Source organism: Procambarus clarkii, chromosome 6, assembly GCF_040958095.1.
Source record: "Procambarus clarkii isolate CNS0578487 chromosome 6, FALCON_Pclarkii_2.0, whole genome shotgun sequence".
Classification (NCBI taxonomy): domain Eukaryota; kingdom Metazoa; phylum Arthropoda; class Malacostraca; order Decapoda; family Cambaridae; genus Procambarus; species Procambarus clarkii.
Genome location: NC_091155.1, coordinates 10254848 through 10282543, shown reverse-complemented (window position 1 = coordinate 10282543; position 27696 = coordinate 10254848). Strand labels below are relative to the sequence as shown.

Below are 27696 nucleotides of genomic sequence, written 5' to 3'. Positions count from 1 at the left end.
AAAGGACCCAGGAAAAGAACCCGGGGAGGAGCCGCACCCAAATCATACTCATACAGGAAAGGAGGGTAAGAAAACCCCTCCCCCTGCAACAATAAGCCCCCCAAGGAAGGCAAAAGCACCCAAGCGGGGTCAAAGGGGGCCCTGAGGCCCCCAGGTTGACTCCTCCTCAGCCCAAAGATCCACCACGGCAGGACCCGGGGCAGAGCCGTCCTCCACACCCTCTACCCCTGAAGAAAAGGCAGAGTCCAGAGGAAAGGCAGACAAAAAGAGGGCCTGCTTGTGAGACCCAGAAGCCTCGGCAGGAGGAACCGGCTCAAATGCCTCCATCTCCGACCTGAATGGGGCAGTCCCCGAAGCTGCCCGAGCCTCATTACCAACTAAACCCTGTGCCAAATCCGAAACCCTCAGACGTTTGGGAGCCGGACACAATGGGGAAGGTGCAGGATAAACCACAGGAAGAGGGACCAGGGAGCGTGGAAGGAGCCAAAGTCAAAGCGACTAATGGCCCAAGTCCGAGTCCCTAAAACCAAAACGGGGCAGTTTCGGGGCATCCGGGTGGGAAACCAACCTAGCGCGTTGCAGTAACCTGAACTTAACAAGCAACGTGGATGCTGCCTGTACCCTAACAGCAATATCAGAATAAAACTGGAGCACAAGCAGAGAACACGACTCACAAGACTCCGGGTCAAAGGTGTCAGTGACCCAACAGGCAGCATGACGGAGGCAAAACAGGTGACTCACCCTGAGACAAGGGCACACAGCAACCTTCAAACCCGCACAAAGCAGGCTGCAACTCAGGAGAGGCATCCATGGGTCCACCGAGCCCCGACAGAGGTTTCCAGGGCCCGTAGGGTAGCAACTACGGGAAGCCCGGGCAAGGTGTTGCTAACCGGTTAAAAACCCAAACAAACAAGGGGTGGATGATAACACTGAAACCCCTGTGATGTGTACAATCATGGGGGCCCAAGCAGAAGGCCACCAAAACACTATCAGGGGAACTGTAGTCCAACGAGGCAGAACCTCCACCAGGCAAACGAAAACAAAATAAAAGGAAACCCCCGCAAAAGTACACCGTCCCCAGAGGCAACAGGAACTGGCTGCCGCTTAGGTGGCAGGTTACGCAACACCTTGACGCCCTAACCAGCACAATACCACTCTCTACCCAACGCCAAACAAGGGGCCCCAGCTGGCCCCAAGGGCGAGGCAAATGCCGAGCAGTAAGAACCCCCTACAGGAGCTGTCCCCGAACACCCCAGGTAAGAAAACCCTGTCACGCAGGGGCAGTACTCACAGGGCGCTTAGGGAAGGAAGCCCCTAAGCGCATGCAGCCCCGGCACTGATGCGGTACTCCTCGCCACCACACACCACACCAAGATAGCAGAGAACGCCACACAAAGCAAACACCGCCCTGGAATTTGAGGCCAGAGAAGCATCAGTCCCGGTTGACACTAGCTTACAAACTGAAGGCAGCCGGCCCAGTGAGGTCCGGGCCCCCTCCCCTCCCCCTCTCGGGGAGGGGAGGGCTGAGCGGACATGCGGCGCCACAGTAAATTGTGATAATTGCTTGTTTGCTTGTTTCCATGGGATTGTAGGGAGTTTTTACCTCTGTTCGATTTTTTTTTAGTTTCTTACCATGTGGGGTTTGTTTTGTTATGCCTACCTTTCTGGGTGTCTAACCCCGGTCGATGGCAGATAAGGAAAACCCCAACCACAAAGGGGTTTTCCAGGGCCATTGCTCCCTGAAACCTCTCTGAAGGGGCCAGGTTCTGGCGCTGGTTCCTGGTAGGTCTGAACTCTATAGTTAATGTCCCGGTCTAATATAACATACATTACCCCGATAAGCTCCAGGGAGCCGTAGGGGCTCACCACGGAAAAAGTGAGTCACCCTGAGACAAGGTGATAAAGCAACCCTCAAACTCGCTCCAAGCAAGGGGGAACTCAGGAGTCACATCCATCGGACCCACGCGCCCCCATGGGGATTCCCAGGGTTCTGAGACGGAACTCACGCTCAGGGAAGCCAGGGTACTGCTAACCAGCGCCCAAGTCTACCAAACAACTTTCTAAGAAATGAACCCCCGGGAAGTGTACACTTACGGGGACCTAGCAGGGGGAACCATCAGAAGAAGAGAACTCAGTACACAGGGAGCAATAACCAAGGCAGACTCCCCCACCAGGCAGGCAAAGAAAAAGAAAACCTCGCAAGAGGACAGCGTACCCAAGCGGAACAGAGCCGGCTGCTATGATTGGTGAAAACAAGCTGCACAGTACCCTGCGTACTGCGTTTGACCAGTGCAAACTGCCCCCCTACCCTTAAGGCGAACAAGGGAGACAGAACACCTTAGCACACAAAGGGCGGCCAAAAACCAAGCAGTAAACAACCTAGCAGAGGCAGAACCCAAGGAACTTATGGAAGGTGGCCCCAGGCCCCAAGGGCAGTACTTGTTGGGCACGTAGGGAAGGAAACCCTAGGCAAATGTAGCCCGAATACTGGAGAATCACTTCTGGCTCATGCACCACTTAGAAGACAGTCACCACATACACAAGGCACAGTGCTGAAACAACCACTGGAGCCAGAGCACACGACCGTTGCCTATAGCATCAGCCTCAGAACTGGGGTGTGGATGGCCGGCACGGGGGTCTGGGGCTCCGCCTTCCCCCTCCCGGGAAGGGGGGGAGCTGCGCAGACAGCCGTGCAGTGATGTGTGATGTCATACTCGCTTGCTCATTTCAGTTTGGGGAGTTCTATTCACTTGTTCGGCTTTTTGTAGCAATTTTCACCAGAATAGGTGTTTGTTTTGGGACGGCCTACCTTTCTGGGTGCCTAACCCGATCAATGGCAACCATAGAATGCTTCTAACCACATGGGGGTTTCTATGGGCCATTGCTCCTCGTGCCTCTGTGAGGGGGGCCAGGTTCTGGCTCGTGGTCCCCGGTAGGCCCACAGAACTCCACACACATGACTGATGCCAAAGTCTGGCATTAACATATCAGCCTAGATAGCTCCGGGAACCGACGAGGCTCCGCCCAGAAAGCCGATGAAAACCTAAGAGCTAGGGCCCAAGCGGATTCCAGAGAGAGGGAGCCACCAGCCGGCATGCAAGGTGAGAAGCAAAAAACAGAGACAACGCCTCCTTGAGAATCGGTGCAAACAACTTCATCAGTGCGGCCGATGCCCTAACTGTCAATGCCAGTGCTGCAGACGAAGGCCCGGCACCCAATATTTCCACATCCTCTTCAAGCCATTTCAAGGACAGCTCGAGAAGGGAAAAAAAAAAAAAGACCTAAGTCAAATGCCCACGGGTGCCCAAGTCATCATCAGCTAAAGATGTTGAAAGGGAGGAAAGCTGCACATACAGCTGCACAAGGCCAACATCCGGACACACAGCTGCCCAAGGCCAACATCCGGACATACAGCTGCCCAAGGCCAACATCCGGACATACAGCTGCCCAAGGCCAACATCCGGACATACAGCTGCCCAAGGCCAACATCCGGACATACAGCTGCCCAAGGCCAACATCCGGACATACAGCTGCCCAAGGCCAACATCCGGACACACAGCTGCCCAAGGCCAACATCCGGACACACAGCTGCCCAAGGCCAACATCCGGACATACAGCTGCCCAAGGCCAACATCCGGACATACAGCTGCACAAGGCCAACATCAGGAGGAAGCAGCGACGAACAAGGCACACATTGAGGTGCTAAAAGTTGCCCCCCCCCCCCCACCACCACCACCACCCCAGATAAACCTGCAGATAAATAAAAGTGTCTTGCCATTCAAGCGTGTGGGTTCGACAGAACCCATGCCATGCCTCCAATGATAAGAATGGGCAGTCTCCCCAGCCAGGAACACTTCAGAACCTCCAAATGCACCCAATACGAGGAAGAAGAACCGAACTCAAATGAGGACGAATCCATCACAGGCAGAATCCGGGTTATCTTGAGGTTATCTCGAGATGATTTCGGGGCTTTTTAGTGTCCCCCGCGACCTGGTCCTCGACCAGGCCTCCACCCCCAGGAAGCAGCCCGTGACAGCTGACTAACACCCAGGTACCTATTTTACTGCTTGGTAACAGGGGCATAGGGTGAAAGAAACTCTGCCCATTGTTTCTTGCCGGTGCCCGGGATCGAACCCAGGACCACAGGATCACAAGTCCAGCGTGCTGTCCGCTCGGCCGACCAGCTCCCTCGTAGGAGGTACGCAGCAAGCACCTCCCAAACTTCCTTAGTTGAAATCCGAGAAGCAGAAAACCTCTAGAAAGGAGCCGAGCAACCCCATGGAACCCGGAACCAAACCCCAGGAGGAGCCAACCACAAATTATACTCATACAGGGAAGGAGGGTAAGAAAACCCCACTCCCTTGCAACAACAAGCCCCACAACGAGGGCTATAACACCCAAGCGGGGTCAAAGGGGGCCCAAGGCCCCCCCCCCAAATCAACTTCTCTCCAGCCCCGGGATTTCTGAAGTTGGGAGCCGGGGCAGAGCAGTCCTCCATACCCTGAAGAAAAGGCAGAGTCCAGGGAAAAGGCTGAAGAGAAGGGGGCCCTGCTGATGGGACCCAGAAGCCTCAGCAGGAGGAACTGGCTCGATTGCCTCAGTCCCCAACCCGAACAGGGCAGCCCCCAAAGCTCCCAGAGCCTCATTAACATCTAAACCTCGTTTCGACTTTGGAAATCCCTCAGACGTATGGGGCAGGACGAACAACAGGGAAAGGACCAGGGAGAGCGGACTGAACCAAAGTCGAAGCGACTAAAACTCCCAAATCCGGGTCCCTATAACCAAAACGGGGCAGCCTTGGGACATATGGGTGGGCAACCAACCTAGCACATTACAGCACCCTAAATCAAGCATGCAATGTGGCTGCTACCTGTACCTTAATATCAATGTCATCAGAATAGGTAAATTGGAGAACAAGCAAAGAGCAAGACTCCGGGTCAAAGGTGTTGGTGACCACCTTTGTACACATAAGGGGCATAACTGGCAATCCCCTCACAGTGTTCAAGAGAGAACTGGATAAGCACCTCCAAAGGATACCTGATCAACCAGGCTGTGACTCATACGTTAGGCTGCGAGCAGCCGCGTCCAACAGCCTGGTTGATCAGTCCAGCAACCAGGAGGCCTGGTCGACGACCGGGCCGCAGAGACGCTAAGCCCCGGAAGCACCTCAAGGTAACCTCAAGGTAGGTGAGGACCCAACAGGTGGCATGACGGAGGCAAAAGCAGTGACTGTCACCCTGAGACAAGGGCACACAGCAACTTTCAAACTCGCACAAGGCAAGCTGGAACTTGGAAGACGCATCCATAGGTCCACCGAGCCCTGACATAGTTTTCCAGGGCCTGTAGGCTGACTGCTACGTGAAGCCCAGGCAAGGTATTGCTAACCAGTTAGACCCAAAGCTAACAAGGGGGAGATCAAAACACTGAAACCCCTGCAACATGTACAATCATGAGGGACTAATGGAGGGCCACCAAAATATTACAAGTGGTCCTACAACCACACCAGGCACACAAAACAAAAAGTAAAAGAAAAACCCTGCAAAAGGACAACGTCCCCAGAGGAAACAAGAACTGGCCGCTGCATAGGTAAGCTGGCTGAACAACACCTTGTCGCCCCAACCAGCAACAATACCACTTACTACCCAAGGCCAAACAAGGGCCACAAAATCCCAGCTGGCCCCAAGGGCGGGGTAAATGCCGAGTAACTAAAACCCCTAAGGAAATGACGTCTCAAAAGCATCAGGGAAGATAACCCTAACATGCAAGGGTAGTACTCACAGGGTACTTAGGGAAGGCTACCCAAAGCGCATGCAGCCCCGGCACACTTCAGGTGCATCTGGCCACCACACCATGAACAGCGGAGGACACCAGGAAGGTAAAACACTACGAGGAAACCGAGGCCAGAGTTGACGACCGCCCCCGGATTGCATTAGCCAACGAACTGAGGATGGGTAGCCAGCACGGACTAGCGGCGTGGCTGCATGGTGTGACGTTTGCTTGTTTCCTTGAGAATTGAGGGAGTTCTGCCTCTCTGTTCAGTTTTCAGTTGTAATTTTCTTACCATATGAGGTCTGTTTTGTTATACCTACCTTTCTGGGTGCCTAACCCCAGTCGATGGCAAATAAGGAAACCCCCCCAACCACAGGAGGTTTTCCAGGGCCACTACTCCCTGTGCCTCTCTGAGGGGGCTCGTGGTCCCCAGTAGGTTGAACACCATTGACTAATGCCCTGGCCTAAAGTATTGCATATTAGCCCAATAGCTCCAGGGAGCCGAAGGGGCTCCCCACAGAAAAGTCAATTTCAATAAGACTAGTGAAATCATTAAGGTAACCTGGAGTGTGTGAGCATGAGCAGGAGGAGCCTGATGCAGGAGTGAGTGAACATACAGATGTCCATCTTGCAAAGTTATCTTGGAGGAGCGTATGCCATCTTTGTCTTGCTTGATAACAAACACTTGGCCAGCCTCTACCAGCTTCCTGACTGGCTCACTCATTTTGCGGAGATGCTCTACCTGTGGACAATATCAGCCATATTACGTCGAGTCCCATCGTGATATTCGGTCAGTATTGGTCCCATCATGATATTCGGTGTCTTGGTCCCATCATGACATTCAGTCAGTATTGGCCCCATGATGATATTCAGTCAGAATTGGTCCCATCATGATATTCAGTCAGGTGTTAGTCCCCATCATGATATTCAGTCAGTATTGATCCCATCGTGATATTCAGTGTGTTGGTCCCATCATGATATTCAGTCAGGTGTTGGTCCCCATCATGATATTTGGTCAGTATTGATCCCATCGTGATATTCAGTGTGTTGGTCCCATCATGATAATCAGGTGTTGGTCCCCATCATGATATTCGGTCAGTATTGATCCCATCGTGATATTCAGTGTGTTGGTCCCATCATGATATTCAGTCAGTATTGGTCCCATCATGATATTCAGTCAGTATTGGTCCCATCATGATATTCAGTCAGTATTGGTCCCATCATGACATTTAGTCAGTATTGGTCCCATCATGATATTCAGTCAGTATTGGTCCCATCATGACATTTAGTCAGTATTGGTCCCATCATGACATTCAGTCAGTACTGGTCCTATCATGATATTCAGTCAGTATTGGTCCCATCATGACATTCAGTAAGTATCAGTCCCATCATGATATTCAGTCAGTATTGGTTCCATCATGACATTCAGTCAGTATCAGTACCATCATGATATTCAGTCAGTATTGGTCCCATCTTGATGTTTGGTCACTTTCCATCTCATCCTCATGTTTGATCAATGTCACTCCTATCCTCAGATTCAGTCAGTGTCAGTCCCATCCCCATGTTTGGTGTCAATCTCGCCTTCATTTGAGCTAGTCGGTGAAGGTCATAAGCCTACGAGTTGATCCACAAGAGGAACCACATTGAAGAGGCTAGTGAGACACAATCAGGTCCAGTAAGAGTGTTTTATTTAACCTTTGCCTGTAAAAAGCCAGTGACAGTCATGGTGATTATTACTGGCCAATCTGTAAAGCAATCTGTGAACAAAGAGAATAGACAGAGATGATTATTATTATTGGTTAATCTGCAAGTGAACAGTGAATAAAATGGACAAAGTGGTATTACATATGATCAAGGCTGGCTCAACCAGTGATGACAGAAATCATATAATCTTCATCCGAGGTAGTAAATTACTGCAGTTGGCATTGATCTGATCTCAGGCTACTGAGGAAGATGGAACATCAAACGAAGTGGCTACAGCTTATAGACTGATAGACTTATAGACTCACACAGTCAGCTGGTGGCGGCCGCCCTCAAGCCAGACGTACTAATATTTCTCCTCCAACAATACTGTTTGTGGGGTTATTACACTATATACACACATTATATATAAGTATCTACACATTTTATTCTCCATACCTGTACAAATAAACTGGCATGGTGCCCAAAGATCAAAGTGGCTACAAGTAAACAACATGACAAGGCATGCAGACGATGCATCTCTCTCATCAAAATGGCGGCCCCCAACATACTCCTATTGCTGTTATTACACTCTATACACACATTATATATAATTATCTACATTTGTGTTTACCATAGCGAACCACTAAACTGGTATGGTGAGTGCAGTCAATGAAAGGTGGCCACACACAGTCAGAAGGCGACGCCACCACCCTCCCTCCCTCTCACAACATTACTCCTCCCTCCATGGAGCACAGCGCTAAATATCACTACAATCCTGCTATTATCAGAATCCTGGTCAGTTTTATCACAGTCAAGGGTCTTCTGTAATACTATCATCGCTAAATAGTAGCATGTACATATATATTTTGACATTTTTAGGCAATGCTGTGGTCACAAGCTGAACAGCAGTGCTGTGCGCTCATGCTGCGTGCATCAGCCTTGGTGGCTCACTCAGCACCGAGGCTCACACACCCAGGAATGTTGGCCACGATTTTTTTCAAGGTGGGGTCTGCCAACTATCAGTCGTGGCTGCACTATAGTTGCCCCTATCAAACGCGGGGTCTTTAATTTAGAGTGCTAGACACTAAAACAGCTACAGTATCCACTCAATTTAACGATCTCTTTTATATCGATTTGCCGGTATTAACGACCGGTTCGGGAGATCGGTATCTGGAGCCTTCGTATACCGGTCTGGTGGTCGATATTACTGACGGTCAGTATTGGATTTGTTTTGGCATCGGCAGCCCCTCACATGGCGACCAGGCGATCATCCAGAGTGGTATATTAAATCTTAACTTTTTTTTAAAATGATTCAGTTTTATGAAGAAAATTCTAAATTATTATTAATAAAATATTTTAAAACAATTGTTATTAAACAAAATTCTTTGTTTTCTTACTAAATACCTTTTATAGTATAGGTAATAGGTATTTTTTTTCCCACGGACCTAGAACGTATTGCGCCTGGCCATGTGACTGCACTGTTTACTGTTAACTCGCGCGGCTGAGAGCAATGTCTCAGAATATTAGCCAGAGAATATCAGATTCAGACAAAAATAGATAAATTCATGATTTCAACGGTTCGTGAAAGCACCCACTGGGAATTCAACAAGTCAAAGCAGCATCCGCCCTACAAGCCATGCTGCACCGGCCGATGCCGAATTCCCATCGACAAGTTGTGCAGCCTCCGCCGGCAATGAATGCTCTGCAAGCTATGCTGCACCCGCCGATGATGAATTCACATCGACAGGTTGTGCAGCCTCCGCCGGCAACGAATGCTCTGCAAGCCATATTGCACCCACCGATGCTGAATTCCCATCAAAAGTCGTGTAGCCTCCACTAACGATATAAAATATGATTGAAAGGCATATAAATTAGTGTAAAAAGTGTTGATAGAGTACAGTATTCTAAGTGTTAATGATTATTTAAGCCTTGACAAAAAGATACTGTACAATGTAAATATACAGTAGAAATAATTTTCAATTGTGAATTAGAATTAGAACTCATATGAATTAGTAGTAAGGCTAGCTGTTGTGTGAAGTGAATGCCTCAAAATAAGTGTTCATACTGTATGTACCCTGTATATAGTACTGAACAATATAAAACAAGCGCTGCAGAGGATGACGTAATCTTCACAGCTTCGTAATCTTCAGCTTCATTAAAAGTAAGTCAATTTACCAATTTTATTATAGTATTTCAACATATTGTTTTTTTTTTCAACAAAAACTACATATTAATCTCTGCAAATGTATATTCTATCATTAGCAGAGAAAAGATGAGCTCAAAATATTTCGTCTTGGCTTGCTCTCAGTGACAAGGCTTGATCACCATTGTTATGGCCTGGCCGCCACAGCCTGTGTCATAACATTAAAAATACATTACCTGCATTGTTCAGGGTAAAAGAAAACACATCTCTAAGATTTTGTTGAGAAAATATTAACAATCACTGATTGATACATGAATTATTTTGTAGTACAAAGGAATAAACCAATTTTTTCCCACCCATCTGGACTTGATCAGACCGTGTTCACACATCATCCATGCAGCAGCCACCAGCTGGCTTAATCGTCGGCGTGGCACTAAATTGGAACGCAATTACACAATGAACTTTATTTAATTTTAGTTATACAGTATAAAATATATCCTACCTGAATGTTACTTGAAAAATAACCCGACCTGACTTGACTTCGGAAATAACGGAGCTCCGGAAATAACGACCAGGGTACAGCCCCATATAGGCCGTTAAATTGAGTGGATACTTAATGTATTGTGCAGTATGGTAATGTTACTCAAATCATCTATATATGTATTGCGCAGTCTAAGGGTTAAGATATGGGCACCACACAACCACTGAATATTCTAGCTTTGGCCTAACAAAAGTCTTGAACAATTTCTTTAGTATTTCACCATCCATGTATTTAAAACCAATTCTGAAGTTAGAAAGCATAGCATAGGCTCCTCACACAACGTTCTTTATGTGGTCCTAAGGTGATAGTTTTCTATCTAGAACCACGACCTAGATCTCTTTCTTAATCAGAATTCTTTAAAGATTTCTCACATAATTTATAGGTTGTGTGAGGTCTTTGTTCTCCTATTCTACATTCCATAACATGGCATTTATTCACATTGATTTCCATTTGCAAGTGATGCTCCATATACTTATTTTGTCCAGGTCTTCTTGAAGGGCATGGCAATCATCTAGGTTTCTTACCTTCCCTATTATCTTAGCATCATCAGCAAACATGTTCACATAATTCTGTATTCCATCTGGTAGATCATTTATGTAGACAATGAACATCACCGGTGCAAGAACTGAACTGAACTGAACCGGTGCAAGATATGTTCACAATCGACTTGATAATGGTCCAGGATGGACCAAAACGTTGTCGTCCCTTCACTTCCTGTGTGTGGTCTGGTCAACATATTTCTACCTATCTACATGTTTTATTCACAAGAACTATGCAAGTAAGCCGGTATTGTGTCCAAACAGTAGTGGCCACCATACACTGCATGAGAAATCACACAGCAGACGACGCTACGATTACGACATCACCTCCCTCACCAAAATAGCTCCTCCCAACATACTCCTGTTGCTGTTATTACACTATATACACACATTGTATATACCCATGTACATGTGTGTTCACCATAGCGAACCACTAAGCTAGTATAGTGTGTGGGAACCGACCTGTGAGATTTATATTTATTTAATTTATATTTACGTTAATTTATATACTTCGATAGCAATTTGTATGATGTTAAGTGAACTGTATTTCTGCAATAATTTCATAATCTCACAAATCGATCCTCTACACATTAGGGGGGGTTTATATTAATTTAATTTATATATATGCAGCCAATCAAACCTCGGAATGCGATTGTCCCTGTATGCGAGGTTTTCGGAAGGCGAGCAGTATTTACTCCAAAAATTTGTCTCGGAAGGCGATGGTTACTTCGGGACGCGAGTTTGTTGATACGCGTACAGGCCGACCTAGCGCGTGGTGGTTCGGCGATCGTCGCCCCTCTGCCCCGCTGCCCCTCAGTTTACCATTGTCTCGCGCTCAGTGACTACCCCCACATCAATTCTTCTCGCGGATTTTCAGTGTTTTGTTGGATTTTTGGTGATTTGTCTATACAATTTGTTATTATATATTCTCACCATGAGTCCCAAGAAAGCCAGTGGTAAGGATAAAGGCCAGAAAGCTCATGTGAGGATGACAATAGAGGAGAAACAAGAGATCATTCGGAAGCATGAGAACGGTACACGTGTTGTTGAACTTTGTAGGCAGTACAACAAAGCCACATCAACAATATGCACTATACTTAAGAAGAAAAATAAGATTATGAGTGCTAATGTGGCAAAAGGAGTAAGAACATTAACAGCACAAAGACCACAAATACTTGAAGAAGTGGAAAAGTTGTTATTAATTTGGATACACGACAAGGAGTTGAGGGGTGATAGTGTTTCGGAGGCCATTATTTGTGAGAAAGCCAGGGTGTTGCACGAAGACCTTCTAAAGAAGACCCCTGCAACGAGTGATGCAGATAAGAAAGAGTTTAAGGCAAGCAGGGGCTGGTTTGAAAAATTTAGAAAGAGAAGTGGTATCCATAGTGTTACAAGGCATGGGGAGGCAGCCAGCTCAGACAAACCAGCCGCTGGACGATTTATTGACGAATTTAAAGAGTTTGCACAGGCTGAGGGATACCTACCGCAACAAGTGTTTAATTGTGACGAAACAGGACTGTTTTGGAAAAGAATGCCTAAGAGGACATACATTACCAAGGAGGAAAAATCCTTGCCTGGACACAAGCCTATGAAAGATAGGTTTACGCTTGTGCTGTGTTCAAATGCGAGTGGCGATTTGAAAATTAAACCCTTGCTAGTGTATCATTCTGAAAATCCAAGGGTTTTCAAACAGTATAATGTGCAGAAAACCCGTTTGTGTGTGATGTGGAAGTCTAATAAAAAAGCATGGGTCACTAGGCTTATTTTTTCGGAGTGGGTGAATGAAGTGCTGTGCCCTGCCATAGAAAAATATCTGCAGGAGAAACAATTGCCACTCAAAGCCGTGCTTCTCCTTGACAATGCTCCTGCTCATCCTCCAGGCTTGGAAGATGATTTGATGCCTCAATACAATAAATTCCTCACAGTTAAATTCCTTCCTCCTAACACCACTCCTCTAATTCAGCCTATGGACCAGAAAATCATAGCGAATTTTAAGAAACTGTATGAAAGGGCACTTTTCCGGAAATGTTTTGAAGTGACTGAAGCCACAAACCTCACCCTCAAAGAGTTCTGGAGAGAGCATTTTAACATTTGTAGTGCTTTAAAACTCGTTGACAAAGCCTGGCAAGAAGTGACTCAAAGAACCCTGATCTCTGGCTGGAGAAAATTGTGGCCTGAAGGTGTGAGAGAACTAGACTTTGAGGGGTTTGAGCCTATAAATGATGCGCCTATTGTTGAGGAAATTGTTAGTCTAGGCCAGCAAATGGGCTTGGAATTGGATGGTGATGATGTGGAGGAGTTGGTGGAAGAACACAACGAAGAACTGACCACCGAAGAACTCCTAGCCCTTCAACAGGAACAGCAAGCCAACACAGCAGCGAATGATTCTGCAGTGGAGGAGGAGGTGGCAGCAGCACCAACAGCACCAGCGAATGTCCCTTCTGCAGTAATTAAGAAGGTGTGTCAGATGTGGGAAGAGATTCAAACAACTATTGAACAGACTCACCCAGAGAAAGCTGTAGTAGGCCGTTGTCTTAATCTTTTCAATGACAATGTGATGCCTTACTACAGAGAGAGCTTGCGAAGAAGGGAAAAGCAAGCTTCCATGGACAGATTTGTGGTGAGGAAATCGAGCAGTGAGCCTCAACCAGGACCTAGTGGCACTCAGGTTAAACGTCCCAGGGAGAGCACACCAGAAAGGTCCTCACTGCCTGATGTGATTATGGAAGGGGACTCCCCTTCCAAACAGTAACTCCTCTCCTCCTCCCCCCTCCTCACCATCTTCCATACGCCTACAGCACTCGACAGCAAGGTAAGTAATAACTGGAACATAGTTTTGTAGGTTTATTTAGATGAATTAGGTAAATTAGGTATAAAAATTTAGTTTGATGTGGGGTTTTTAGGGTAGTCAGGAACGGATTAATTCATTTCCCTTTATTTCTTATGGGGAAATTAACTTCGGAATGCGAGTTTTCGGAAGGCGAGGCGTCTCCAGGAACGGATTAAACTCGCATTCTGAGGTATGCCTGTACAGTATTAACTACACATATTGAAGAGGTTCCTTATCTTATTTGTACAGCAGGCCTTAGTCCACCAGGTATAACCAGGATGTAGACACCACATTTTCCCTCTTTGAGGTAGCTTCCATCACCCTGGTAACTGATGCACAACGCATGCTTCCTCGTCTTGACCTGTCAAAAGGGCGCTAGCTGTGAAGCCAGAATCCTAGTATATGACAAGCTATATCAGAGAAAACACTGTACATGGAACAATGAAGACCTGGCTTAATTACCTTTAGTATGAGGCGATCTTATGCTCTAACCGGATCACCCTATCCAATGACATTAATGGCCACTAATGATAGATAAATGGGTTTCGGTAGAACACTTAACTTGAATTTGTTGACAGCGTGTTGGAGATGGTACACCTTTGGTTTCCATAACACTTCGTCCAAGTAAAATTAACAGGAGCCGTATTTGCTCCCGTGAGCCTCTGGTCTAAGTATCAACAATGGCTGCCCCTCCTTCCTCACTGACGCTACTGGCCTACATTGTCCAGATGTCAATAAGTGATAGAAGGGTCACATTTACTCTACTTTAATTCTGATAATTAAGTTAATTTATATGAGATGTTTTTATGATGGTAAAGTCCAAAGACTAATGTATTTAAGAATAATTCCCAGCAGAATAGCTGGTGAATTTATAATAGTATGTGGTGATGATATCCCGTTTTCTATAGACGGTAATTCCACTACAAGTTACGTTTTCTATGGGTAACTTGTTTATACAATACAGCAGCAATTATCTGTCTGTATGATATTATTATATGGTGTCGGATTTTCCGACATAGTGAGCAAAAGAAGAGTGGCTGCCACACACAGTGAAGCTACCTCGATTCTCTCCCTCCTTCCATCCCTCACCAAAATTCCTCCTCCCACAATACTATGCACATATGTACATGGGGTACATATACACACTGTATATACCCATGTACATACTGTAACCATGCGATTATCTGGGATTCGGACATCCGGAAAACGCCCTTATACGGCCAAAATCGTGACCAGATAAAGTTCTCAATATCCGGCCAAAATGGCCATGGGAGCCGGATAAAAGCTGGTTTAGCCGGAAAAAAATTGGAGCCGGTTAACTTGCTGCCGATGTTACACTATCTGGACAGTCAGCTGGATAATCAATGAATTGTCTGGATATGAAAGCCATGAGGCGGGCCGTACCGTATTAATCCCATCTGCCTGTGGCTCGAGACGCATGGTGGAGGAGGAGGTGGGGTGGATGGGTCGTGTCGGGAGGGTGGGAGGGGAGCATCGGGAGGGACCACCTGGGTACAGGAATTATCATTAATTTTATAACAATTCATCATAGCTAAAAACAAATGAAATACTAATAATTATGTAATAACAAATATATAAGTTTCCTAGAAGCAATGTGCACAGGCTGAAGTTTTCTTCATAAATATTGTGAGTTTTTTCCTCCTGGCCGCACTACGTAAGGTGCTATAGCTGCCCAAGTGGACCCATCCATCACTGGTCAACCTATGTGCTCCTGTCACTCGTGTTATACCACAGTGCTGCGCCATTAGTGAATTTTTTTTAAATTACTTTTTTATTTTCATAGTAACTTTGAACATTTTTGGCCAAGACTATGTCTGGTAGCAGCATCAATCATTCTGGAGGTGTTAAGAGGAAGAAGGTTGTCCTAATGTAACACTGTAAAAGTGTTTGGTTTAGTTTAATACATACATAGAGTACACGAGTCACAGACAAGGATCTTAGAGGCGCCAGTTGTCTGCCTGAGATCTCACACCTCAAAGCGTTAATGACCTCAAGTGACCTGAGGTCAGATCATGAGAATTTCACCTTGCTTCCGCTAAGCTTATAATTGTAGTCTGGTAGCCTTCAAACATGCCGACGTTTAAGGAGTGGCTTGGTAGTGCCGGAGGCTATCTACTTGTGGGCGGAGTTAGCTACTAGGTTCCCCAATATAAACTCGGAGAGCTATCCAGCAGAAAAGCATTAACGAGACAGAACGGCAGTCAACAGAAGCAGAGGAGACGGCCCTAGCAGGGAGGCTGTCGGCCGGCAGGGCGGGAGTCTCTGTCAACTACAGACCCCCCCCCCTCTCTATCCAGCTATAGGCAGAGACACTTGGTGAGTTGAGCAGTAAGGTGACTTGGTCGTGTTTACATATGTTGTGTGATGATCAGGGGCAGTCAAGTTGTAGGGTTCTCGAATTCTTGGATGATGACTCACTTTGCATATTAAACTGGAACATTTTAATTGAATTGCTAAATTATGATACTTCATGTGAAATATAATTGTTGAATTTATTATTTAAATGGTCTTTCACTGTGTTCCCTAGAGAGTTGAGTTGAGGTGAGAAAGCCTCTGTGGTTACTGGTTTCATGATATTAACGAGTACATGTTTGGAGTTGATACATGGTACAGAGGGAACATACTAATAATGAACTCATGATAACATCTTTTGAGAATATTTTGATACAGACAAGTTCCATTCCTTGTCTTGTATGTAATGATCATGAATGGATGGTGGCAGCATTTCGTCTTCTACTATCTACTCTTCTACTTCTACTCTTCTACTTCTACCTATCTATTCCTCTCCCTCCACCCCTCTCTAAACTCTCACTTTCAACTAATGACCCTCCTCGCTCCTCCCACCTCTCTCCCTCTCACCCCAAACCCTCACTAATTACTTCACTATTCATTCCTTTCCTTTCGTTTTTCTCTTATACGGTTGTAGGCAATGATTCTGTATTCTAGAGTTCTCTCTAGAGTTTCGGGTAGCTGATCCAGTTACGGCGCCTTGTAGTCTTAGCACCTAGGTAGTCAAATACCTAGGTTACAAGGTGTTGAACGAGAGAGGCTGCCTTAGGAACTCTGGAGGTTCTCTAGAATAGTTAGCTAACTGGGGACGGGATAACGGACTAGAGAGAGCTGTTTCCCCCGGCCTCGTTAATTAACTGGGGGGTGGAATAATGGACAAGATAGAGCTATTTCCCCCACCCCCCGTTACACTAACAATTAAAGACAAGTTATGTGCTATACACCTCAACCAGTGAGGCATCACAGGCAAGCCAAATGCCTTCAACAAGCGAGGTGCAAGCAAGCAAGCGCCTTTAACTAGTGAGACGTAAGCAAGCGCCTTTAACAAGTGAGGCGTCACAGGCAAGCCAAGCGCCTTCAAGTGAGGCGCAAGCAAGCTCCTTCAACAAGTGAGGCCTCACAGGCAACCCAAATGCCTTCAACCAGTGAGGCTTCAGCAGCTGGCAGTCAAAACTAACTTTGCTTAACCCTTAAACCGCGCAAATCATATATATATGATTTCAGTGACAAAACTGAAACTGTGCTTGTCAAATATATATGACTTCGTGTCTAGCACTATAATTTAAACGCCCTGCCTGGGATAGGGACAGCAATTGTGCAGCCACGACCGATAGTTGCCAGATGCCACCTAGAAAAAAAATCCAGGCCAGCATTCTTGGGTGTGAGAGTTTCAGTATTGTGCAAGCCACCAAAGCTGATGCACGAGCTCACAGCACCGGTGTTCAGCTTGTGACCACAGTATCGCCTACAAATGCCATAATATATATGTTCATCCTATTATTTAGCGATGATAGTATTACAGAAGACCCTTGACTATGATAAAACTGACCAGGATTCTGATAATAGCAGGATTGTGGTGATATTTAGCGCTGTGCTCCATGGAGTAAGGAGGGAGGAGTAATGCTGTGGGAGGGAGAGTGGTGGCGTCGTCTTCTGACTGTGTGTGGCCACCTTTTATTGACTGCACTCATCATACCAGCTTAGTGGTTCGCTATGGTGAACACAAATGTAGATACTTATATATAACGTGTGTATAGTGTGAGATAACAGCGAGAGGAGTAGGTTGGGAGCCGCCATTTTGGTGAGGGAGGTGCGTCGTCTGCACGACTTGTTTACAGTTCTTTACAGTTTACAGTTTGTTGTTTTGAAATCCATAGACTGGGAAGCATATGAAGCTAAAACAGAAGATTTTTAGACCTGTAGATTTGTAGACCTCATCCTGGAAACATTCTTGTATCAACATGTTAAACAAGCTATGAGGATGAGGGAAGGGGACGTTCCCTCCATGCTAGATTTGATATTTACCAGGAAGGAGGAAGAGATATTTGACATTCAGTACCTTCCTCCATTGGGTAAAAATGACCATGACATTTTGGGAATAAAGTATGCAATGTGTTATAATCTGGAAGAAAATAAGGAGGTTGAAGCAGTTGAAAAACCTGACTTCAGGAGAGGACATTATGGTGACCTTAGAAAATTTTTAGTGAGTATAATTGGACAGACTTGTTGCTAGGCAAGGAAGTGAATGAGATGTATGTCAAGTTTTGTGAAATATATGATAAAGGCACAAAAAAATTTATACCAAAACAGAGATGCAGAACTAGAAAACAGGATTGGTTCAAAAGAAATTGCGAGAGGGCCAGAGACCAAAAGACACAAAAATGGAATCAATACAGGAAGAGGCTAAACCCCCAAACATACCAGCGATACAAAGATGCGAGAAACAACTACACGGCAGCGAGGAGAGAGGCAGAAAGAAATTTTGAAAAAGGGATTGCAGACAAATGTAAAACAGAACCAGGTCTATTCTATAAATTCATAAACAACAAATTGCAAGTAAAGGATAATATTCAGAGGTTGAAAATGGGAAACAGATTCATGGAAAATGAAAAGGAAATGTGTGAAACACTAAACAAAAAGTTCCAAAGTGTGTACAAAATGAAATCTTTAGGGAACCAGACACAATAAGAATTCCAGAGAACAACATAGAGCACATAGAGGTGTCTAGAGACGAAGTGGAAAAAATGCTCAAGGAGCTAAGTAAGAACAAAGCAGTTGGTCCAAATGGAGTTTCACCATGGGTTCTGAGAGAATGTGCACCCGAGTTCAGCATTCCACTTCAACTGATTTTTCAGGCATCCCTGTTTACAGGAGTTGCAGCTGATGTGTGGAAAAAGGCTAACGTAGTTCCAATCTACAAAAGTGGAAGCAGGGAAGACCCCCGTAATTATATACCTGTATTACAAGAGTAATAGTCAAAATATTGGAAAAAATAATTAAAACTAAATGGGTAGAACACCTGGAGGAAAACGATATAATATCAGACAGACAGTATGGTTTTTAATCTGGAAGATCCTGTGTAACGAACTTACTCAGTTTTTATGATCAAGCCACAGAGATTTTACAGGAAAAAGATGGTTGGGTTGACTGCATCTATCTGGACCTAAAAAAAGCTTTCGACAGAGTTCCCCATAAGAGGTTGTTCTGGAAACTGGAACATATTGGAGGGGTGACAGGTAAGCTACTAACATGGATGAAAAATTTCCTAACTGACAGAAAAATGAGGGCCGTAATCAGAGACAAGGTATCGGATTGGAGGAATGTCACGAGTGGAGTACCACAGGGATCAGTTCTTGCACCGGTAATGTTCATTGTCTACATAAACAATCTACCAGTGGGAATACAGAATTACATGAACATGTTTGCTGATGATGCTAAGATAATAGGGAAGATAAGAAACCTAGATGATTGTCATGCCCTTCAAGAAGACCTGGACAAAATAAGTATATGGAGCAACACTTGGCAAATGGAATTTAATGTGAATAAATGCCATGTTATGGAATGTGGAATTGGAGAACATAGACCCCACACAACCAATAAATTATGTGAGAACTCTTTAAAGAATTCTGATAAAGAAAGAGATCTAGGGGTGGTTCTAAATAGAAAACTCACCTGAGGACCACAAAGAACGTTGTGCGAGGAGCCTATGCTACACTTTCTAACTTCAGAATTGCTTTTAAATACATGGATGGCAAAATACTAAAGAAATTGTTCAAGACTTTTGTTAGGCCAAAGTTAGAATATGCAGCGGTTGTATGGTGCCAATATCTTAAGAAGCACATCAACAAACTGGAAAAGGTGCAAAGACATGTTACTAAGTGGCTCCCAGAACTGAAGGGCAAGAGCTGCGAGGAGAGGTTAGAGGCATTAAATATGTCAAAACTAGAAGACAGAAGAAAAAGATGCGATATGATCACTATGTACAAAATAGTAACAGGAATCGATAAAATTGATAGGGAAGAATTCCAGAGACCTGGAACTTCAAGAACAAGAGGTCATAGATTTAAACTAACTAAACAAAGATGCCGAAGAAATATAAGAAAATCCTCTGTTGCAAAAGTCCCAAGTTCTGTGAGTTGTGGCTGATTTATTTGTTGACCAATTTCATTCTATCTTCACGTAGTTAGGGACAGGTATGCATTCTCCAGGATGTAAAGGTTAAAAGAACATCAGATAATAAACAAAGGAGAAAAAACTAAAACTTTTTTCTTTTTCTTTTTTTTTTTTGAAGAAGAAGGGTTGTTGGGGCTGGATGGATGGAATGAATTTCGCACTGGAACGAATCGGCTTTGCCCCATATAGTTTGTTCAAGTGAAGAAACACTGTGCATTCATATCAGCAAGGGGTAGCTCTGGGGAGCCTAAGGAGCTCCCAAAAGAAATTCATCCACAACTTCCTCCGGAAACAAAACATAGTTGAGGTGGAAATAACAGCTAGGTCTCAGGCTGACTCCAAGTAAGAGGCCAGCATAGCCTGTCGACATACAAGCTGGGAGGTAAACAACATGGCTACTGCCTTGCAAGGAATAGGGGCATACATCTTATGAAGCTCTACTGACGACACCACAGTGGAGACCAAACACAGCAAGAGGAGCGCCGCTGAGCATCTCAACATCTTCTGAGATCTAGTCAGATTGCAGCTCCAGAAGGCACAGGAAAAGCACGACAGTACCCAGGTGCAAATGAGCGCAAAGGTCTTCCACAACCAGCGTAACTGACAACTGAAGAACCTGAACATGGAGCTGCAATATGATTTCTCATTATGACCATCTTACCCTATTATGTTACACCCTTAAACTGCGCATGGCGTATACAATGGTACCTCGAATAATGAATTTAATCCATTCTGGCACCATGTTCATCATATGAAACGGACGTCATACAAAACTAATGTCCCCATTTAACCACTGTGATGTGCTGTGTTTATTGTGAAATTACCCCAAGTGTGCATGACATCAGGCGTTCCCAAAAAATCACGTTTCTTTGTAAAATGATAAATTCCCTTCTCTGAACATGTCTATGTAAAAATAATTACGAAATTCCACTTACTTTGGCTGTGAGGACGAGGACAAGGTGCGCTGTGACGTCATCAGGGACTGGTCGCCCGTGCGTGAAGCTCCCAGACACGGTCAAGCGGGCCATTCAAGCACTGCGTGTTGCCACAAATGTATTTTCAAATATTTGTTCTATGTATTTCCAATGTGGTTTTATTTGTTTCTTTTATCGTACATGATGTATATTTGTGACCTTTACAATATGTATACAGTAGAACATTCATATGGTTCCATGGAACTGTGATGCATGTGTCAGTAAAATGTCCACAATAAATGTTTAGTCACAATATTACGTGGAAAAAATTCACTAAAATTACAATATGTACAGTTTCACATACTATTTACACAGTAACACATTGTATTACACACTCAGTACTTTGGAGTGATGTAATAATCAACGGAGTAGTTCATGGTACACAGCACGACTTTGCTCTATTGCACCAGCTGCAGATAGATTTTTGCTTCCTGTTTCATCGTTCTGTGTGCTTGCAAATAACGCACTCACGTACACCCTTGGCTTTAGTACTTGTAGGTGGTATGTAGCCAAGCTTGTAAAGCATAAGGTAGTATTGAAACGATTATAGGAAAAGCTCAAATTGTAAGGTAGTCTTGAAAAGATCGCTTTTTAAGGTCCCACACAGAAAGAGATTCAGCTAGTCTCAAAGAGTGTCCGTCAGTCAGGAAGAGATTCAGGAATTCTTGAAAATATCTATGGAAACACCACCATGGAAGCTGCAAACACTGTTCATCTATGCTACTTGTATCAGATGCATCATCACTGAATGCAGAAAATTATTCATCTATGTATCATCTATATAAATTGGAGATGACAAGGGTGGGGCTCAGAGCTACAACTGGATACGCTCGCTGTATCATCCTCATAGGTGCTGTATCACTTGCAGCCGACCGTTGTGTTAAGTCTTTATTGCGCCTAGCTTCACCAATATTATGACCCTTATGTTCTTCAAACAATAAGGTCTGAATTTCACCATTTGAGCGCAATCATTCATCACCATGTCGGACAGGTGTTTGGGAGCCAGAGGCACGTGTGCCACAAATTGTTGCTCACGCAGTACTAACCCAGCCAGCAGCCCTAGTCTTTCATATTTGTTATAACAAAAGGTTCGTTCAGTGTTTGTTGAGTAGGCTGCTCCATTATGACAATCTTTCTTTGTTTCAAATGTGGTCCATTTGTTTTGTATTTGTCACTTACGTCTCAATAATGGAGCAGCCTACCCGACAAACACTGAACAAACCGTCATGGCATTTGTCCATTTTTCAAATTGTTTCAACTGTTTTTTAATTTTTAATTTTTTTATTTAACCACTGCACTGCGCAAAGTGCCTTTAGGCGCTCTGAGAGTTGTGCTAATTTTTATTTAATTAGGATATACAGTATTTTAATGTTTTTTAATGTTTTCATTACTCTTGTGTTTTTAAATGAAAATAGTTGAGTTTGGAAACATTTTGACATTAACTTTACCTGAATATTTATAAAAACAACAAAAATATGTCCTTGCCATTTGCATTAAGAAGTTTTTGCCGAAACCCGCTGCGCGGTGCAGAGGTTAAAAAACATGGAGCAGCCTACCTGTAGACCACTGAACGAAACTTTTTGACATTTGTTCTGGTTTTCAAAATTCTTCATTTTTTTATTATTTACATTTTTTTATATAAAAATATGAAGCAGCCTACCTGACGACCACCGAACGAATCTTTTGCTATAAGACAAATGAAAAATAAATATTGAACACATTTTCAAGAAAGGAAAATATCATAAAGGTTTGTTCAGTGTATGTATGGTAGGCTGCTCCATTATTGAGACGTAAATGACAAATACAATACAAATGGAATGCATTTGATAAAAAAAAAGACTTATAATGGATCAGCCTACCTGCCGTACACCGAACGAACCTTTTTGACATTTGTTGTATTTCAGAAATTTCATTTCTTTTTCTCTACAAAAACATCAATACTCTGCAACACCTCAGCAGTCACCCCTTTATATCCCAGCATCATTAGTATCTTTAAACAAGAACAATATTCAAATTAAAAAAAAATGGTTCATACCGGTTCAACATAATTTATGTGCATCGTCAGAGGCATCCGAGAATGTGCAAGAAGCAGCGCGACCCCACCATGTGGTGTTGACGTTACTCAAACGAGCGTTCGCCATATGGGATGATTTGACGCCGATTGGGCTGTTCGTTACCCAAAATGTTCGCCTTTTGGGGCAATCGTTATGCGAGGTACCACTGTATATATGCCATGAGTAACATGTCCCACTGTGCGCATGGCATATATATACGCCATAGGATGCCAGACAATATTTCAAATGTAGCCCGCAGCTACACAGGGTTCACATTAGCTTCCTCAGGGCTCTTGTAAACAGACGCCATTTTTTTTTAAATTGTGGGCAATATTCTCCGGTGTGAGAGCCACAGTACTGTTGGAGCAACCAAGGCTGGCGCATGCAGAATGAGCGAACAGCATTGCTGTTCAGCTTGTGACCACAGCATCGCCAAAAAATGTAAAAATAAATATATAATTGCTATTATTTAGCGATGACAGTACAGTATGACTGTGATAAAAATGACCAGGATTGTGATAATAGCTGAATTGTTGTGATAATAAGCGCTGTGGGAGTAATGCTGAGGAACGGAGGGAGATAGCATCGTTTACTGACTGTGTGGCCACCTGTTATTGTCTGCATTCACCATACCAGCTCAGTGGTTCTCTATGGTGAACACAAGTATAGATACTTATATATAATGTGTGTATTAGTGTAATAACAGCAAAAGGATTATGTTGGGAGGAGCCATTTGGGTGACGGAGGTGACGTCGTCTGCATGACTTGTCTGGCTGTGTAGAGGGTGCCCACTATGTTCTTTGGGCACTCTACAACTCTACAAGCTTAGGTGTACAGTTACTGTGCATACAACATGTAGATACTTATATATAATATGTGTTTATAGTGTAATACTGTAACACTGCAAACAGTATTGTTGGGGGAGAAAGTTTAGTGCGTGTGACCTTGAATGAGTGAGGGAGCTGCCAGCTGACTGTGTGTAGCGACGACTCTTAATGCCTGAACTAACTATATCAGCTTAGTTGTACAGTTGTGGTGAACAAAACATATAGATACTTATATATAATGTTTGTATATACTGTAGTGTAATAACTCCACAAATGGTATTGTTGGGGGAGAAAGTTTAGTGTATGTGACCTTGAATGAGTGAGGGAGCCGCCAGCTGACTGTGCGTAGCAACGACTCTTAGTGCCTGAACTAACTATATCAGCTTAGTTGTACAGCTGTGTTGAACAAAACATGTAGATACTTATATATAACGTCTGTATATTGTGAATAAAGTATAGAACAGGATGGTGGGAGGAGAAAGTGGGCAAGTGAGGCATTGTTGAGGGAGCAGCAACGAGTGGCTGGCTGGTGTGTGGTGGTCATTTCTCGTTGCTTTTCGTCTCTCAATACCAACTTAGTGGTTTGTTATGGTGAACAAAACATGCAGATATTTATATATAACGTGTGTATAGATTGTAATAACAGCAAAACTATTTGTTTATTGTTTTATAAACATAATAATTGAATCACTAATATGCACACCATACTTTTGAGTATAGCGATGATTCACCCATTTTATTATATAAATATATCACACTACATACTATTGAATAATATTACTGCAAAAAACTAAGAAAAAAATCAATCATAGACATTGAAATAATTAGGTGATAATATCTTTGTGGCAACTCTCACCTGTCAGCTCGGGTGACGCTGACCGGCTCTGACGACCGCTCTGTCAACGTCCACTTTTTGCCAGACTTCCTCGGTCTATTGCGCCCAAAATATGTCACCTACGATTTTGTTTTATCCCGTGCTCAGGGAACACAAATTAACATTTTTAGAAAGATGAAATAATTAAAAAAAAAATTTCTTGTGCACAGGGGTGTAAATCTCCTCAGGTCCCCTTAGCAGCTTAAGGGTTAATACAGAAATATAACAGACTCGAATTTTGATATTACATACCTCAGTTACTAGTTACAGTTACTTACAGTTAGTTTGTTCAGAGATATTCCTCCAACAATGGGTATACCTTTCTTCTTGACAATGATGGATGAACCTCCCAAGTATACAGGGGCAGCTGTTGCACCTGCCTCTGAACTAACCTGTAGTTCCTTCTTCATGGTGTCCTGTTCCTGTCATTACCAACACAAATATTAATGGTCTTTACGGTAGTTACACTGCAGAGGTTCCTGGAATCATTGCCTCTCATTGATGGCACGATCCATCAGCCTGTTGCTGTTGGATTGCTGTCTGATATAGGCACCACATCCAGGCCAATTCTGTACACAACATTTACATATATTTTAATTAAGTACCCTCTTGAACACATTGAGACAATTTCCTTATATTCAGAGGGAAATATATACAATAAAATCTTCACTTTGGGTGATTTTTTGTAATGCAATCTAACATATGGTATGCATGTGTGTGTACATATAAATACCTTGTATACGTAGTATAAGGTAAAGTCACTAGCCATTAGCCACAACCAGCACAACAGCCTGTAATATTTTGAAAAGAAAACTAGAGTTGAATGTATTGAAATGCACTATCTAGCTGCATGCTAGTGGCTCCCTGAAGTTATGTTGCTCAGATAGCTTCCCAATATTTGGCCCAAACTATATGCATCCTTTTAGATTATCAGAGACCAGAGCTAGAACCTGGCTCACTCAAAGAGGCACAGAGAGCAGGGGACTGTGATGCTCACCCTCATCGGAAAAGCATCCAGAAAGTGGACAAGAGAAAACAGACACCTGCTTGGTATATGAAAACAAAGCACTGAAACAGAAACAGACACCACAAAAGAATCACTCAAAACTAAATGGTTTATTCAAACTGGGAACAAAACAAAGACCACACACACAGCCCACCAACCAGTGGCATCCGAGCCAAGCTGGCATCCCACGCTCAGTCTGTTACTCATGGGCCATGAACTGATGCACCTGGTGGTAGGGAGGAGGGAATCTGGAAGCCACTGGGCCTCACCCAGAATAGGGCGTTTCATTGCATTCAACACTGGTTTTCTGGGAAATGCCCTTGATGCCTCCCTGAAGCTAACAGAGAAAAAACCAGTTTGAATGTAATGAAACAACAATTTCTGGGCGAACCCTGCTGACTCCCTGCCGGGAGCCAGGAGCCGGTCGGCCGAGCGGACAGCACGCTGGACTTGTGATCCTGTGGTCCTGGGTTTGATCCCAGGCGTTGGCGAGAAACAATGGGCAGTTTCTTTCACCCTATGCCCCTGTTACCTAGCAGTAAAATAGGTACCTGGGTCTTAGTCAGCTGTCACGGGCTGCTTCCTGGGGGTGGAGGCCTGGGCGAGGACCGGGCTGCGGGGACACTAAAAAGCCCCGAAATCATCTCAAGATAACCTCCCTGAAGCTATTACAGTGGTACTTCCATTTACGAATTTAATCCATTCCCAGAGACGGGTCGTAACTTGAAACAAATTTTCCCATAAGTAATAAAAGTAAATTGAATTTAATCCATTCCACACTCCCAAAAATATTAACATCAAAATATATTTCATACATAATACACCTTACCTTGTAGTTACCTTGTAGTGTTTCCAGGGCTTAGCGTCCCCGCGGCCCGGTCGTCGACCAGGCCTCCTCGTTGCTAACACACACATATTGTACTATAGTATATACAAGCTATAGCGTACCTTTATTGATGACTTGTTGGCTTATGGAAGACGGAAAGGAGGAGTGTGTTACTGGAAGGGGAGTTCCCTTTCCATTATAACATCAGGCAGTGATGACTTCTTTGGGGTACTCTCTCTCCTACATTTTGCAGGCATACCACTAGGACCTGGTTGTGGCTCACTGCTTGCTTGTCTTACTAAGAATCTGTCTAAAAACATTTGTTTTCCCTACATTTTAACGCTTGTCTGTAGTGAGACATCATATCTTTTAAAAGGTCAATGCAACGGCCTCCTACAGCTCTATCTGGGCGAGTTTTTTCAACAAAACTCTGCAGTTCTTCTCATACCTCACATTTTTTTAACCCTTAAACTGAGCATGGCGTATATATACGCCATGAGTAACATGTCCCACTGTGTGCATGGCGTATATATACGCCATAGGGTGCCAGGCATGATTAAAATGGTCCGCAGCTACATGGGGTTCACACTAGCTTTCTCAGGGCTCTTGTAAATAGACGCCATGTTTAAAAAAAATCGTGGGCAATATTTTCCGGTATGAGAACCACAGTACTGTTGGAGCAACCAAGGCTGGTGCATGCAGCATGAGCGAACAGCATTGCTGTTCAGCTTGTGACCACAGCATCACCGACAAATGTCAAAATTTGTCGTGGAGGAGAAAGTGGGCGAGTGAGGCGTTGTTGAGGGAGTGGCAACGAGTGGCTGGCTGGTGTGTGGTGGTCACTCCTCGTTGCTTTTCGACTCACGATACCACCTTAGTGGTTTGTTATGGTGAACAAAACATGCAGATATTAATATATAATGTGTGTATAGAGTGTAATAACAGCAAAACTATTTGTTTATTGTTTTATAAACATAATAATTGAATCACTAATATGCACACCATACTTTTGAGTATAGCGATGCTTCACCCCTTTTATTATATAAATATATCACAATACACACTATTGAATAATATTACTGCAAAAAACTAAGAAAAAATCAATTAGAGACATTGAAATAATTAGGTGATAATATCTTTGTGGCAA

General features: G+C 44.1%; 1 protein-coding gene across 5 annotated transcripts in view; it reads right to left on the bottom strand.

Annotated features, from left to right (window-relative positions):
• LOC123752639 (uncharacterized) overlaps nucleotides 1-27696 on the bottom strand; it is a 121211-nt gene that overhangs the window by 33141 nt on the left and 60374 nt on the right. For 3 of the 5 annotated variants that reach the window (XM_045734679.2, XM_069305646.1, XM_045734680.2), the window contains exons 4-5: nucleotides 24996-25139; nucleotides 6332-6511 (exon numbers count right to left, since the gene is read on the bottom strand). In XM_045734679.2, coding sequence (XP_045590635.1) covers nucleotides 6332-6511; nucleotides 24996-25139 — 324 coding nt within the window. The remainder of the gene's footprint in view (nucleotides 1-6331; nucleotides 6512-24995; nucleotides 25140-27696) is intronic. The other 2 variants (XM_069305642.1, XM_069305636.1) reach the window with 2 other exon arrangements.